The following is a 14,623-nucleotide window of genomic DNA, read 5'->3' as shown; positions in this document are numbered from 1 at the left end:
TGGCTACTTTCTTCAAGTCCCTTCCTGGAGTCTGAAAGGACTTGGCATGGCTTCCCAGTCCTTCCTGACAACCAGCTGCTAGAATCCTCCCTCCACATCCCTGCACTTCCCCAGGCCAGTCTTCCCCCACAGGTGCACACATCTCCCATTGTGAGGCAATATCTGACCCCTGCCTGATGGAGGGACAAGAACTGGTGGCAACAGAACAGGTCCCATCAGAAGCACAAAGCTAGGGGACAGGAGGGCAAGACCCCAGAAGTCAAGGAGAAAAAAAAGTATTTCATATCAGATGTCTCCTTTCCAAACAACGTCCAACCCCGTCATCCCCTAACAGTCATAGAACAGCTCCCCGCTTCAGCACAGCGTCATCTGGCTACCTGTATGCAGCCTTTGCAGCTGGCCAGTCCTCCCAGAGAGTTTAGACACCTGCGGCTTGGACTTGCGTTGACCTCATTGGAATTTGTGCCTGAGCATTGGGATCTAGTCGGTCTCAAACGTCAGTGCAACTTTTGAAAAGGTAGTGTCTTCATAGTAGTGACACCTCTCAAACTCCGGAGTAGAGTTGTCAAGATACACTGTCAGAGGCTGATTAATTTAACATTCCCACTATTAGCATGAGTCATGGGTGACCCCACTGGTATTCATGTGGATGTAACACGTCCCTCTGCTGAAACTCCACAGTGAGCTAGCATTAGTATCCGAGAAGAAATGACAGCTTCATCAAGACGGGGGTTCACAGCATTCCCATACCCTTACCCTGAGGTCAGAGTCCGGGCCGAACACCAACCAAAGCTCAAATACATCAATATATCTTGGGTAACTGCCTTTTACACAGAAGTGGGGTTTTTCTTTTCCCCCAGCTCAGACAATGGAAGAGCGAGGCAGGGCGAGATCACTCCGAACAGGAGAAATGGAACAGAGATGCGCAAGGCAATCTTTGCTCAAACCCAGATCCTGTTTCCTGAGCTTTAACACTTTCAGCTCTGTGGCTGCCAATTTAAAATTATAGCGACATCTTTTTTTTAATAGAGAATAAAGGAGGGAGACGGAGAAGGGATTCATTTATTTACAAAATGCAGATCAGTAAAAATCAGGGGGGGGAAAAGAGAGGCTCCAAATTCTGAAACACACTCATATACATGATCACAGTAGATTCAAGACATACACCAGTCAGCACAATATTACTGCAGCAAAAGAAAACTGGGTTCATAGATGGTGAGGTACAAGCAGGGAATAACAAGCAGCATAAACAGAGGTGTTTGCAGCAAGGAAAGGAAAGATGCTGGTCCATGGCAAGGACTGATGCCCCTACTCCCTTTCCTGTGGTACCCGGAGGGTTTGATGCCCTACTGGCTGCAGATGCAGCCATCCGCTCCAAGGCTGGGGTTGAGAGGCAGAGGGGGCAAAAGGCTGGACCCGATGAGCTGTAAGGTTAACTATGAAACTAAGCCAAAGCACCCATGAAGCCACTCACTCAACTAATCTGTGCTGAAGAAAACATGCTACTTCTAGCCATTGTGCCTGCAGCCAGATTAGGGAAGCACGGCAGCATGATGAAGAAAAGGGGACCCAGATGCCTTGTCATGAGAGCTAAAGAAGGAGACAGCCGCATCTGTCAAAACATACAGGAATTAGAGAAGCCCAGACAAGAAGAGTTCACAGAAGTGATTGCATTTAAGGCCCCAGGCTGAGATTTAAAAGATTTGGGGTGATCCCTGGCTCTGCCGCAGAATTATCATCTGACCTGTGCTGTAAACAGGGCATACAAAGTCGCCCCTCTCACAGACATCTCATGACATTCGCTGGTAGCTGCACCAGCTTCGAGCCCTCTGAAAAACACTGCAAGCCCTGCTGTATATCTGCACAAAGACATGAGGAATCCCTTTTGCCCTTCTGCATGTGCTACTTGCATCACTGAGACCCAAGAGGAAGCAGTCACTGCAGCGCCACTACCTACCATCCTGCAGTGGTGGGCAGTGAGGGGTGGAAGCCGTGGCTGAGCTCCGCAGCAGTGCTGTAAAGGGGCAGTGCAGCACCAGGACGGACTTCTTATTCCTCCGACACTCTGCCTCCCTCTCTCAGGAAGGAGCTGGCTCTCCCTCTCAATGTGATTTCTGCTCTGTGTTGTGCCCCATTACTCAGGCCAGTCCTTAAGTGGTGTAGTATTTAGCACCGACTGCTAATTAAGCAGCATGTAGGGAGGAAGGAGCCTTTTCTCCAGGAAAAGCAGAGCTGCCTTTAGATGGAACAGGAACAAAGACCTGTGCAGACCAGCTGCTACCCCCTCATTGGAAAAAAAAAAAAGGATGACTGTCTGTCCTTTGTTACCAGAGAAGCCATGTAAGAGAGGAGGTGGAGGGCAGAAGGACAACAGCTACCGGAAGCCACACTGTCACTTAAAGAGCCCTCAATACCCCAGTGAAACAAGACCTTCTTTCAAGACTGTACAGCAGATGCAGCTGAGGCCTGCTAAAGGAAAGATTATGACAACCTTCTACACCCAACTCTTTAAAAGCACTGACCTCCCAAGTTCAGATGTAAAAGCAAATCTTGCATCCGGGAATCGAATGTTAATGCAATAGCAAGTAAAGTCAGGCCCTCTGCAGGTGCAGCTGAGTGACACTCAGAGGAGGTATACATAGATGAATTCAAGAGAAAGCTGAGAATTAAATGGAAAGTAAAGGTCTTATAAATCAAACCCCTCTGATGTGCAAAGCAAGGTGCAAATGCACCAGCTGTGATAGGAAACAGCTGTTGGAAAGCCATTTCTCACCTCACCCATACAGCCATGAGCACTGAAAATCAAGTTTGAATGCAAAAATCATATTCCCCATTTACATTTTCTCCTGTAGTATGGCAAGAAAACAGAATCTCTGCCTAGGTCGTCTCACTCCACATTATTTCAACATGCTTAATCCTCACATATCAGAATCCTCACCACAGCAACACCCTGGAAAGTCACACACAGAGAAAACAATGACACTTATCCTTCCTTCTGATGACCTTAAAGCTCTTTATATAACATGCATAAGCCTCATATCAGGTCTGCATACTCCATGAGTATTCAAGAACAAGAGCTTATGGGTTTGATGCAGGGATCACTGGCAACATTTTATGCTTTGTGCTATGCAAGAGACCAGATTTGACGCCCCTTACGATCCCTTACAAACTATTAAATTATTATTATTGCAAGACATACAATTTGCAGAAGAAAAGAAACTGATTACTGGGAGATCAAGACCTATCAAAAGGGAGGAGGGTCATCCTCATATTCCATGTATGGAAAAAATTCAAGAATTGGGTAGATATAAATGTGCCATTTGGACCATCATGGCTACAATGTCACTCTTGCACTACCATACATTGGAAGATATTGAAATCCAATGCTTACAAAGGAAAATCCACAATCTAATAAAAAAAAAGCCAGACCACATAGCAACATCTTCCCCTAAGCCTGTGCAAGAAACATAATTATCCCAAGGAGACTCATGATCTGCAACCCTCTAGCTAACATACAACACCACAAATGCAACACAGCTAGACAGGAGAATTTCAGAAAAGCTAAGAAACCATCTTCACCTAAACTACTTCAAAAGGGATCAACTCGAACAGCAAAATGAAAGGTAAGAATGACTTTCCTCCCTTTTTATAGGCCTTGATCTCCCAGTAATCAGCTGCTTCTCTTCTGTTAACTGGGTGTCTCCTTCCTCTGACAACTTCTTTCACTCCCCTCCTACAACTTTTTTTAACTATGCTACGCTTGGCTTGTTCTGGTCAGATCCCAAATATACAGTTGGTCCAATAAAAGCTATCACCCTAAGAAATCCTTGCCTCTCACACAATTTGGGGACCATCATGGCTAAAACATAACTCTTACACTACCATTTATCATTGCTTTTTAACAGAAAGGGAAGTCAAGCTGGACAGAAGTGAGTGGGTTGCCCTGGGCTGCACAATCACTATGATCCTGAATTTCTCAAACCCCAAGTCCATTCTCTTTTACCACAAGACAAAACGATTCTCAGCAACAAAGGACCCATGTTTAATCATATCATCTCAGGACTAAAAACATGGAATTGAAACACAGCAGTATTTGCTGCAAAGCAATGCTCTCTCTAGATGGATTTTCCCCATGTTTCAGATTTTGGGATATTCTTCTATTTTTTTATTTCCATCACACCAAGTTTTCCCAATACTTAAATCATACATTCTACAAATCCAGCTACTCCAGCATGGACAATATGTACAAATAATACAGCTCTTCGGTGGTAGAGGAGCATGCATGGCATGCATGGCATATTTTGGTTTCGCTGGAGCTGAGCACAAATCCACCCAGTGACCTACCTGCGCCATCAGGAGTGATGGTTCCTAGCTTCACTGCTAATGGATATCCCATCTCTTTGTAGTGTTCCAGAGCGTGCCCGTTTCCCCCACTGCCATCAAAAAACCATTTTCCACACAGCACTGAGCCATCCGTCAGGTTCAACCAGAGATTCTCCCGCAGGTCACACTTTGAGCATTTCCAGCCGCTGAAAAGGACAAGTATTGAAAATAAGGCAGGAGAAACAGATCAGTGCTGCAGCCCGCAACACCGATACGCGACTCAAATAAAAGCCTTCCCATCTGCCAGAGGTATCCCACAGCTGGACTGCTGCCCCACAGCTGGAACAAGCTACCAGCACAGCCCCCCAGGCTTGCAAGTCACGAGGCAAGCCCTTCACTCCAAAGAGCACACCGTCTCCTCACCTGGGGGGGATCCGAACGCCATTATCTAACTGTACAAGTGATTTGGCATGTTTAGATACTTGTAGTTCTTCTTCCCAGGAATCAGGGTCCTGCTTTCGGTAGGGAGATTTGGAGCTGAGAAGCGCATCGCAAGCTATTGTCACCTGGAAGAGAAGACAGAAAAGCACCGGTCAAACTCAAAAACTAACCTGCGTGTGACAGGTGTTATGGTATAACACTGAAAAGGTCTGACAGAACTGAGCAGGCCACTGTCAGCTTCCTTGCTGCCAACTCTACCCCCTAACTAATGCTAGCCTCATTCTGTGGAAACCCGAAGGGCAGTTACTACTCATACCTTGTTCAGGAGTCTGGCCAAATCTTAGGTCCCAAATCAGCAAGGCAGTTAAGCACATGTATAACAGAAATCAATATAGTGCTATACAATATGCAGGAGCATTTTCCCGCTAGCCAGAACAATTTTTTCTGTAGTGCCAGAGACTTCTTCCTGTAGCCACACTATGAGATGAAGCTAAGTGTAGACCGTCTAACCCAGGGGTGGCAATTATTTCAGGCGGAGGGCCACTTACTGAGTTTTGGCAGGCCACTGAAGGCCACATGACAGGCAGCCAGGGGCAGATGCATATTATCTTTCTAAAATTTTTAGGGACCCCACAGGCACAGGCTGGACAGAATGGCCTGGTGGGCCGCATCTGGCCCGTGGGCCACATTTTGCCCACCTCTGGTCTAACCTCTTCTTTTTAAACACAAGAGAAATGCTGATGATATTTAGGTTGGGGTTTTTTTTTATGTCAATGAAAACAGCTTGCTTCAGTTTAAATATTTGCTGTAGACTTCCCAACATTTGCAGCACGGTGATAACTTACAAGGATCAGAAAGCAAAATTCACAAGTCTATTTTCATCATTGAAGCCGAGAGAAATGAAAAAGACGAGCCAACAACATTAATCACACGAATTAATTATTAGAAGTGAAAGTCTATTTAATATATCTACTGATATTATTAGTAGCATGAATTAGAATACATCTGAATTTAAAGGAAGGATTAGATTTTAATCTTACAGCAATCCCCGAATCAAACAACTGGCTATAAGTTACCTTCCAGTTGGAGCACGATATATTTTGACCCCAACCCAATGGGACTGCTAATGAGATTAGGAATTAAGCAGACTGGGTGTTTCCCTTTGGCTCAAGTTTTTTAGTTTTGGATTTGCGGTTCTGGATATGTACCCTGACAAAACTTGCAATAAAGTCACTAGGAGGTGAAGGTGCTCAGAGCCTCTGGAAAAAATGGGCCCCTGGTGTCTCAAGTTGGGCATTTAAAATCCAGAGGTCACACTTCAAAATATTTGGGCCTTCTTTTTAAGAGTGCGGATAACATGACAACTAAAACACAGATGCATTAACAGGAAAGTTGATACTAGGAATGACTCAATACATATGTATAAAGTACTGGGAGGGGCAGGAGGTGGAGATGTTGCCCTTTCCTTCTTATTAACAGTAACTTTCCTCATCTTAGAGGATCTACTCAAGTAAAAGGACTCGGCACTTCTGCAAGAGATTAATTTTCCTCCTGTTTCCTTTAACTCCTTCTCTAGGGGGTTCTTCCTACCAGAAATCCCAGGAAATCCTAGACCTCAATCTGAAGGCATATTCTCTCCTCTTTTACCATATTCCTGGCCACACAGGACATCACTCTTAACCCTCACTGATTCCCCAAGCCTGTAATCCTTTATCTGTAGCTTCCCCAAGGTCTCCCATCCACACAGGATACTGCAGGGTTTTTCCAAAAGAAAACCAATATGATCTATCCAGATTCCCCTTCCTCTCCGCTCCACCTTCGCCCATTACTAATGCCAAGCTCCTCCGCATGCTCTAATTGCTCAGCTTCTCACAGCAACCCCTCCGCCACCACCTGCATTCACTTGCCCACCCACTCATCCCCCTTGCAGCACCGGGAGGCCTCATCTCCCGTGAGGCTCAGAAAGCAATCCACTGACCCCCACACTGCCCTGCCTACCACTACACCCCGTCCTCTCCAAATCCACTGAATGCATCGTCTATACACAGCCTTGACTTTGGCACCTCTGCCCACCTCTCAAACTGCTCACTCTAGCTACCTCTTCCTATTGAAATCACAGGGCTACACCTCCATCTCCCAGCGCTTCCTTCTCTCTCTTGTGTGGATAGAATTGTTCATACATCCCTTTGCAACATCTTTGCTTCTCTGGCCTTGTATCCTTCATCCTGTCCAAACAAGAAACAGTCCCTGAGAGCCAGCTGACCCCTATACCTACTCCTCTGAATCCATCTACTGGCTGCCCCTTCTTCTCCAGCTCATCGCGTTCTAGCTCCTTGTCCCTGATTTCAAGAGACAGCTGAGCACCCGCCCAGATGCCAAGTTAGGAAGAGTGTCAGAATCACCCCCCACACCCAGGGTCTGCACCCCAGCAGCAAACCCATGCCAGAAACTTCAAACCAGGCCCCAGCTGCTGCTTTAAGATACAACAACCAGGGCAGATGGACTTTATAGTGAAGGTGGCAACAGCTCAGCCAGGAACGGTTAGGAGTTCCCAGCATGGGCAAGACAGCTGCCCCCTCCGCTGCCCCAACTCTCAAGCTGTATTCCTCCCTTCAGAAGCGCAAGAGCAGCGTGAAGATGAAGTTTATAATGAGAACTGACATTAGGAATATAGGGAACCATAAATACCTAAAACCAATAGGGGAAGGAGTAAAGTAAATGTGTTTTTTTAAAAAAAGCAGCAAAGATAAACCAGGAGAAGATGTGGCTAGAGGATAGAAAAGCAGTGAAGATAAAAGTACATAGACAGAAATTTTTAAATGTTTCTCTCTTGCTCAATATTCTGGGCAGGGGGTAAAAAAAAATCCTTTCAATAAAGCCCCATGCAAGAAAACCAAACCCAATCTCCATAAAAATGAACTGGGGGTCAATTCCTGTTCCACAGTCGATAGCACGCACTCACTGACCAGTGCTGGTAACTCTTCTATGTTTGGTAATGAGATTTCATAATGATCTGGAAATATAACAAGCTTGGCTTCATCTTCATATTCATAATCATCGTTGTTTAAATCACCATTTGTTTCTAGATCTGCAAAAAAAAAAAGAGAGAGAGCGCGCATTAGGCGATATACAAGTGATGGGGAAACAAAAAAAACCTCTGAAATTTGACAAGATAAGCCAAGGAACAAAATATCCCTTAAACTAATCCTCATTCACAACTAAATCACCACTGGCCTCTCTGTGAACATCACCCATCACTGCAGTTATGGGCCCAGCCCTTTGGGAAGCAACTCACAAGATTTAGCTCAGTGGTTTTGGGGTGGCTCATTAAGAACAAGAATATGATGTTCTGCTCCCACCCATTATGCAGCGTCTCAAGACATTTTGCAAACACTAGGACCCTGTATACATAGTTGTGTTGTCCCAGTTATACGAATTTGATCTGCAGGTAGACACTTGTTCCAGTAGAGAGGATTTTTTTTGGTTTTATGTTGTGTTTCTTTTTATAAAATAGATTTATATCTATACATATAGATCTGTAGATATAGATATCTATATAGATATAGATATCTCTATATCGTAAGCTAAACTGGAGAAAATTCACTCAGATACTGAAACCGGATGGTATAGTGGTATATACCTGTATCACTTATATCCACACTATCCACTGGACCAATACCAAATTTCCCCCAGTAAACAAGGCCTTCCAGTCTCACCCCATTCCCCATGTAAATACGATTATTACCATGAGGAAGGTGTAGCAGAGAGAAGTTAAGGTCAATAGTTTTAACTATTAGACATGCTAGGGTCAGCTTCTCAGAGATACCAAGAATCTGCACTGCCCATTAGCACCTGTGGAGTTGCATTGCTCAACCTCTTTGAAAATGAAGCCCAACATTTTCCTGTTGCCCCACCCGCCTCCAAGATGGAAGTGCGCTAACACAGCAAGCCTTTTTTGGAAAAGTTGACTATGCAATTTGTCTAAGACCCCCACCACAACTAAGTGGAGGACTTAATGGTAGCAAGACATTTTAGCACAGTGAAGTAACTTTGTAACCCTGAAAGATGAATGTACAATAAAAGCAGCTGATGTGTAGTCCAGTGTTGCCATGGAGGCTCTTTGGATGATATTTTCAGCCATCAGTGACCTAAGAATAGGAATGAGAAAACTGCGAGAGTCACAGATGTGAAGTCCTAAGTCGCAGTGGTGGTAGAGCAAGCAGAAAGCCCAAGACAAAAAGATGGAGAGCCCAGTTTACCAAGAAATTTCTGTTAAGTTTGGGTGCATATTTTGTATTGCTCCTTTTATTTTTCTTCCCCTTATACTAGGCACATTTTACAAGGCAACTATAAAAAGGGAACAAGAGAAAGGAGGGAGCTACGTAAAAAGCACGGATCCATCGCCGTCGATGGAGCCTACTTTGTTGAAGCTCATCAACACATGCTTCTACGGATTACAATGAGTCACCTCAAGGAGAAAGTTTGGCCAAATAAGAAAGCTGTGTTAGCTGCTGCTGACCCAGGGTGTCCCCAAAATACACGCACAGGATTACTTTGCTATTTGATGCTAAACAAGCACTGGTAGCAACTACCAAACACGTGAAATGCAAGAAACATCCAGTGTATACCATGGGCAGGGTGAAGATAAAAGGTGCCAGGGATACATCACCAAGACATTTAGCCAAACTTATCTACAGAACAGCTACAGCATGGATGGCATCACTGAGTTTTACCCAAACATGCCTCAGCTGGACCTATAAGGCTCACTTCTGGGGAGGAGGATAATCCAGGCTCCATTCAGTCCTTGAGCTCTCCGCTGTGGTTGCCAATAAGGGAGGAAGGGAAGGGCAGGACGTCTAGAGCCAATTGCTGTTCCAGTGATATGAACCCTTGTCCAGCAGGCACTGGCCCAGCCCTCCCAACATACTTCACATAGGCTGAAAAACAGCCAGGAAAAGCTTTTAGTCATTTGCTATTTGAGCGATCTAGAGAGAACATTGTCCTGTGTCAGACTCCGAGCCACATCATCCTCACAATAACCCTCCCACACTGCAGTGCAACACAGGCCACGCAGTCACCTTGCTACCACCAGGGCTGCTTTAACACTCCCTGTTACTAACCTGCATTTTGTCGTTTTAATACTATGTTTATTAATGAATCCAACCCATCAAATAACAGATTTGACATGCAAAAAAACATACCCGAGCCCCCAGCAATATACACAAAGGCGAACATTAATCTTCTATATCAGCAGTGCTACCACAATCCAAATCAACGCCCACAGAAATCTTGTGCTCCCTTCCTCTCCTCTCCCCCAATCGCCAACAGTTCCTCAATGTTTCTGTCAAAACCAAACCGCTGCATTTCTTCATCGCTATACAATAATTCATCCCCTCCTTTTCCCTGGAACTGCATAACACTGATCTCATTCCCTTTCCCTCATCTCTGCTTTTGATTTTTAAATTTATCCTAAATTTATTCTGAAGTGTTCGCTCACAGAACTTGCACTTCAATATTCAAAAAAAAAAAAAAGTTGCTCATATGTTCTGGTTTGGAAGCAGGAAAAGATTTCTTTTTAAGCAAATTCCAATAATTTCCACCAGATTTCCAAGTGAGCATCATTTTCCTTTCTCCTGTGTACAACACTGACTCACTAAGACAACTTTTCCATTACTAAGACAACTTTTTTTCACACTTTTTGAAACCAGTTGTAATTCTAGGGATGTCAGTCCTCTTCTAGGCTTTTGCAGTTGTAATTCTTGCAGCTGCTAGAGGATGAGCGATCACTTCCTTATGACACTTATATGATGCACAGTTCTCAGGAAGGTTCAATAAGAACACTAAGGGGTTAATCAGTGGTTGGTATCCTATTATTTCCCTCACCTTGTCTCCACCTTTCTTCCAAAATGGTTTAATTCTTGTGAGTCTTCCCAACTCCCTCCAATATTGGCCTGTTCCTATGCCATAAATGCATTGAATTTTAAAGTGGGGTGAGATAATTATAGGATGTTTAAATCATTTTCTTTTATTATTGTGTAAATGAATGCGAGGACCGTTTTTCCAGATGGTCTCCCATTCTTCAGTACTAATTCCCAATCCAATGTTGTTGGCCCATCTTGCACTAACCTGTATTTTAAGAGTAAATCTATTGATTTAACCAGGTTGCTAAAACACCGATCACCTCTACTGAATAACAACGCTAACCCAAGTGACCTCAAGCCATTGACACAAGATGACAAAGCAGAGAAGCTGCTTACAGACAATTTCAAAAAAAATGACAGTGCCCAGCACCAAAGCAAAGCAAAAGCAGCTTAAACACAGAGCACCTCTAAGTGACTCCATATTTGTTCTGCCAAGCGGATAAAATACCTAAAAGCTCAACACAGCTGGGGAAAGCTCATCATGACAAACCTGGAACAGCCACCAGAGGGTGCTGAAAGATGGTTTAGTTTGATCGTGACCCGTGTCTCTAGACAGTTGTAAGGACCTGCAACATACTATATTGTATCTTCATAATACAAGCAGCTGGGGCAAGCAGTCTCCCCAGTTTTAATGATCTGCCATATAAAAACAGCAATGACACAGCTATTCTGGATGCAAGAAACAGGCATACAAGGAGCCATTTCATATAACAGTAGAGAGATGGTAGGGACTCCGCTGCTGCTGACCTGAGATGGATTTGAACTGGTGATCTAGAGATGAAAGACTTGGTATCCCATTAGCAAATAATCCCCTGCCAAGTAAAGTAATGATGCGCTTAAGAGTACCCTGCCATTCTAGCCACTGTGACAGCCTGATCTTGTCCAGCATCACGATTGAAAGGAAAAAAAAAACAATCCAACATGCACAAAGTGAAATCCTTGTTAACAAGAGAACGAGGCTTTAACTGGTTGTCCCACTCTGATAAACAACTTCATTAAACTGGCCGTTTCTCTCCCAATGCATCTCTTCCTGGTGGACAAGATTTACAAAAATGGCCAAAGATTTTTTTTTTTTATGACTATACCTTTAAAGGGACTGAGGTCAAATTGAAAGCCCTTAGGAATATGGGACTGGAAGAAACCTCCTGGATCATCACTCCATTCCCTTCCTATTGTGGGCAACCATGTTACATAATCCCTTCCACAAACTTTCAGCCAGGCCCTTCCAAGGTGTCAGGCTGGGTACCCCAAACCAACAGTCACTTCTGCAAAAAACTTGGCTTTTGTGCCTTCAGAGCAACAGCTGCTTTGCTTTGTGACAAAAAAACATTTCCCCCTACATTTTATTCCCAGCAACAACCGCAGGAAACAGGCAGGCTCCTACGTAACAAAATCCCTCATCGTGTATTACCAAGAGGCAACGGGGTTAAGTGTAATTAATGGAAGGACTCAACTTCCAAATTCATTATTCATGGGAATCGTGCACAGACACACAAGACCCCAGGTTTAACTTGCTGGGCCAGCAATAGTAAAAATAGATGGGTCTTCTCTGGTAAATGGAGGGAACTGGATTGAAACAACCAGCATGGACTGCGGCCAACGCGCTTTTCCACCGAAGTCACCTCTTGGATGAGGGTCCCTTTGATGTACTGCAAGCACAGGAACCTCGCACACTAATGTGGTGACCTTACCGCCAAGGTCTCAGCCTACCATCAGGCCAGTGACTTATTTTAAAGAGCTGATATGTTGGTGGAGAGTAGACACAGGACCGTCTATTTCCCTTCTAAGGGAAACAAGGGGCTAAAAGCTTTTCGGCGCTCGGTCAGGGTCAGAATTAAACAATGCAGTCACTAACAGAGTGCCCACCGGTCACAACTGCTGTGCTGGGAGGAGAGGATGACAGGAAAAGCAAAATAACCCATGCGCCAAAGAGAGGCCAGGCTGGGACTGTTATTTTGGGCATGCCGTCAGCTGGGTAAATTTACCCCGGTGTTCATCTGGACCAGCACAGGGGTGTTGTTGCAGCAACAGCGAGAAGTGCCCTGCTGCTGGCTGACTGACAACGGCAGCTGGAGGTGGCCAGGTGCTGTAAGTGAACCCGCTGGAGGGGAAGAGAGGGACAAACGCTCGAGCAGACATGCTCAGATCAGATTTAGATGAGTTACCAACCGAATGCACTAATAATAGTGCTATAATGAGATTCCACTCAGGGCCCCAAACAGGATGTCGAGCGTGTATGTGGTTGTGCCTGGGCGAGGGAGACAGAGAGGAGCTCTCTCAAGAAGCAAACCAAGGAGGTTGCATCCAATTTTGAAGACCTAAAGAATAGTTTCAGACATCTGTCTCACTTAGGGTTTGGACTTGGTTTACTATAACGGGAATGAGAAACCCCAAGCTGATTTGAATGGTGGAGAACCAAGCCCTGGAACCCTTCTCTTCTACTGCTCCCAGGTTACCTGGAACAAAGATCTCACCTTCAGACGTATCTAAAGCACCAAGCTCCCCTTGGATGAGGGTCCCTTTGATGTACTGCGAGCACAGGAACCTCGCGCACTAATGGTGTGACATTACCACCAAGGTCTCAGCCTACCATCAGGCCAGTGACTTATTTTAAAGAGCTGATATATTGGTGGAGAGTAGACATATACAAAAAAACCAAGACACAGAGAGATATACACTCGACAAGCCATAGCACTCCCTTACTTGGCAAAAGGAAAGACAACTGCAGCATGTGTAAGACTTTCCAACACTTCTTCGTAGGTTCAGCTGTACCATTAACTGGATAATAATACATCCCTTTACATCGGGGCAGGCAATTATTTTGGGCGGAGGGCCGCTTACTGAGTTTTGGCAAGCCATCAAGGGCCGTATGACAGGCAGCCAGGGGCAAATAAATATTTATTTTCTAAATTTTGAGGGGGCCCCGCGGGCCGGACAGAACGGCCTGGTGGGCCGTACCCGGCCTGCGGGCCACATTTTGCCCACCTCTGCTTTACATCTTCAAAGCGCTGTCTTTATTATGAAGGACGTGCCCCAGTTGATCACCCCATTAAGTAAGATCATAATCATTCATTACTTCCACTCCTGCTGCGCAATAAGTTTTTCTTCATGATCATAAGTTCATTAAGCAAGGAAATACAAGCCATCCGCTTGGGGGGAGCTATGTACAACTAAACAGATATTAGATGTGGTGCTACAAACCATTCTGCTACAAAGAAGTTCCTCTTCCAAGCAGGAACTTTTTGGGGGTAGATTTGCCATTTTTGTGGTACTACAGACACCATATGCCTATGTGTGCACTAGCTTGTAAGGTATGTCCGCAGCCTGTGTTACTTTCCACTAGCTACTGTCTGTTCGCGTTTCTACACTTCACTCAAGCTTGGACAAAAACGTGAAAAATGACAGTTTCACTTGCTTTTTAGTCAGCTTCCCATCTAGTGCGCCTGAGCTGACACAGCTCATTGTGAACTTAAGTACAATAGTTACAGAGAAGTAATTAAATCCCTTCCCCATATCCTCTTTTATTCACAAAACTGCGTGTGTATTTCTTGCATGGACACTTCGACAAACGCAGCACAAATGCTGAACCAGAACCTACTGACCCGAACCCCTTTAAGAAGCTACCAACATTGCAAAATAGACCAAGAAATAGGGCCTAAGCATGTTGTGCCTGCAAGGTATGAGAACCGTCTGGAGACCCAGTAACTAGGGGCGTGTGAAGCGGGCCGTATTCGATTTGGATTCAGATTACTGTCCCGATTTGATTCAGCCGAATCCGAATCTGAAGATTCAGTTCTGATTCAGAGAATCAGTGATTTGGACATAGACACAGCTTTAAATGTTTTTTCTACCTCAAGGTACTATGCATGGCTCATGAATGCTGCGATGCTGGAGAGGATGGAGTGTCCCATGGGAGCACAGGGCTCCCCCCGCCACAT

At 44.8% G+C, this 14,623-nt stretch overlaps 1 protein-coding gene across 1 annotated transcript in view; it reads right to left on the bottom strand.

The window, feature by feature from the left end:
- USP13 (ubiquitin specific peptidase 13 (isopeptidase T-3)) overlaps positions 1-14,623 on the bottom strand; it is an 87,259-nt gene that overhangs the window by 40,412 nt on the left and 32,224 nt on the right. Inside the window, exons 4-6 of the mRNA XM_019503343.1 lie at positions 7,731-7,852; positions 4,747-4,889; positions 4,345-4,529 (exon numbers count right to left, since the gene is read on the bottom strand). Of these exons, the coding sequence (XP_019358888.1) occupies positions 4,345-4,529; positions 4,747-4,889; positions 7,731-7,852 (450 nt within the window). The remainder of the gene's footprint in view (positions 1-4,344; positions 4,530-4,746; positions 4,890-7,730; positions 7,853-14,623) is intronic.

Source organism: Gavialis gangeticus, unplaced genomic scaffold (assembly GCF_001723915.1).
Source record: "Gavialis gangeticus isolate Ggan-Ray unplaced genomic scaffold, GavGan_comp1, whole genome shotgun sequence".
In the NCBI taxonomy this organism is placed as follows: domain Eukaryota; kingdom Metazoa; phylum Chordata; order Crocodylia; family Gavialidae; genus Gavialis; species Gavialis gangeticus.
Note: the sequence above shows the minus strand (reverse complement) of the source record. Positions and strands in the feature narration are given on the sequence as shown.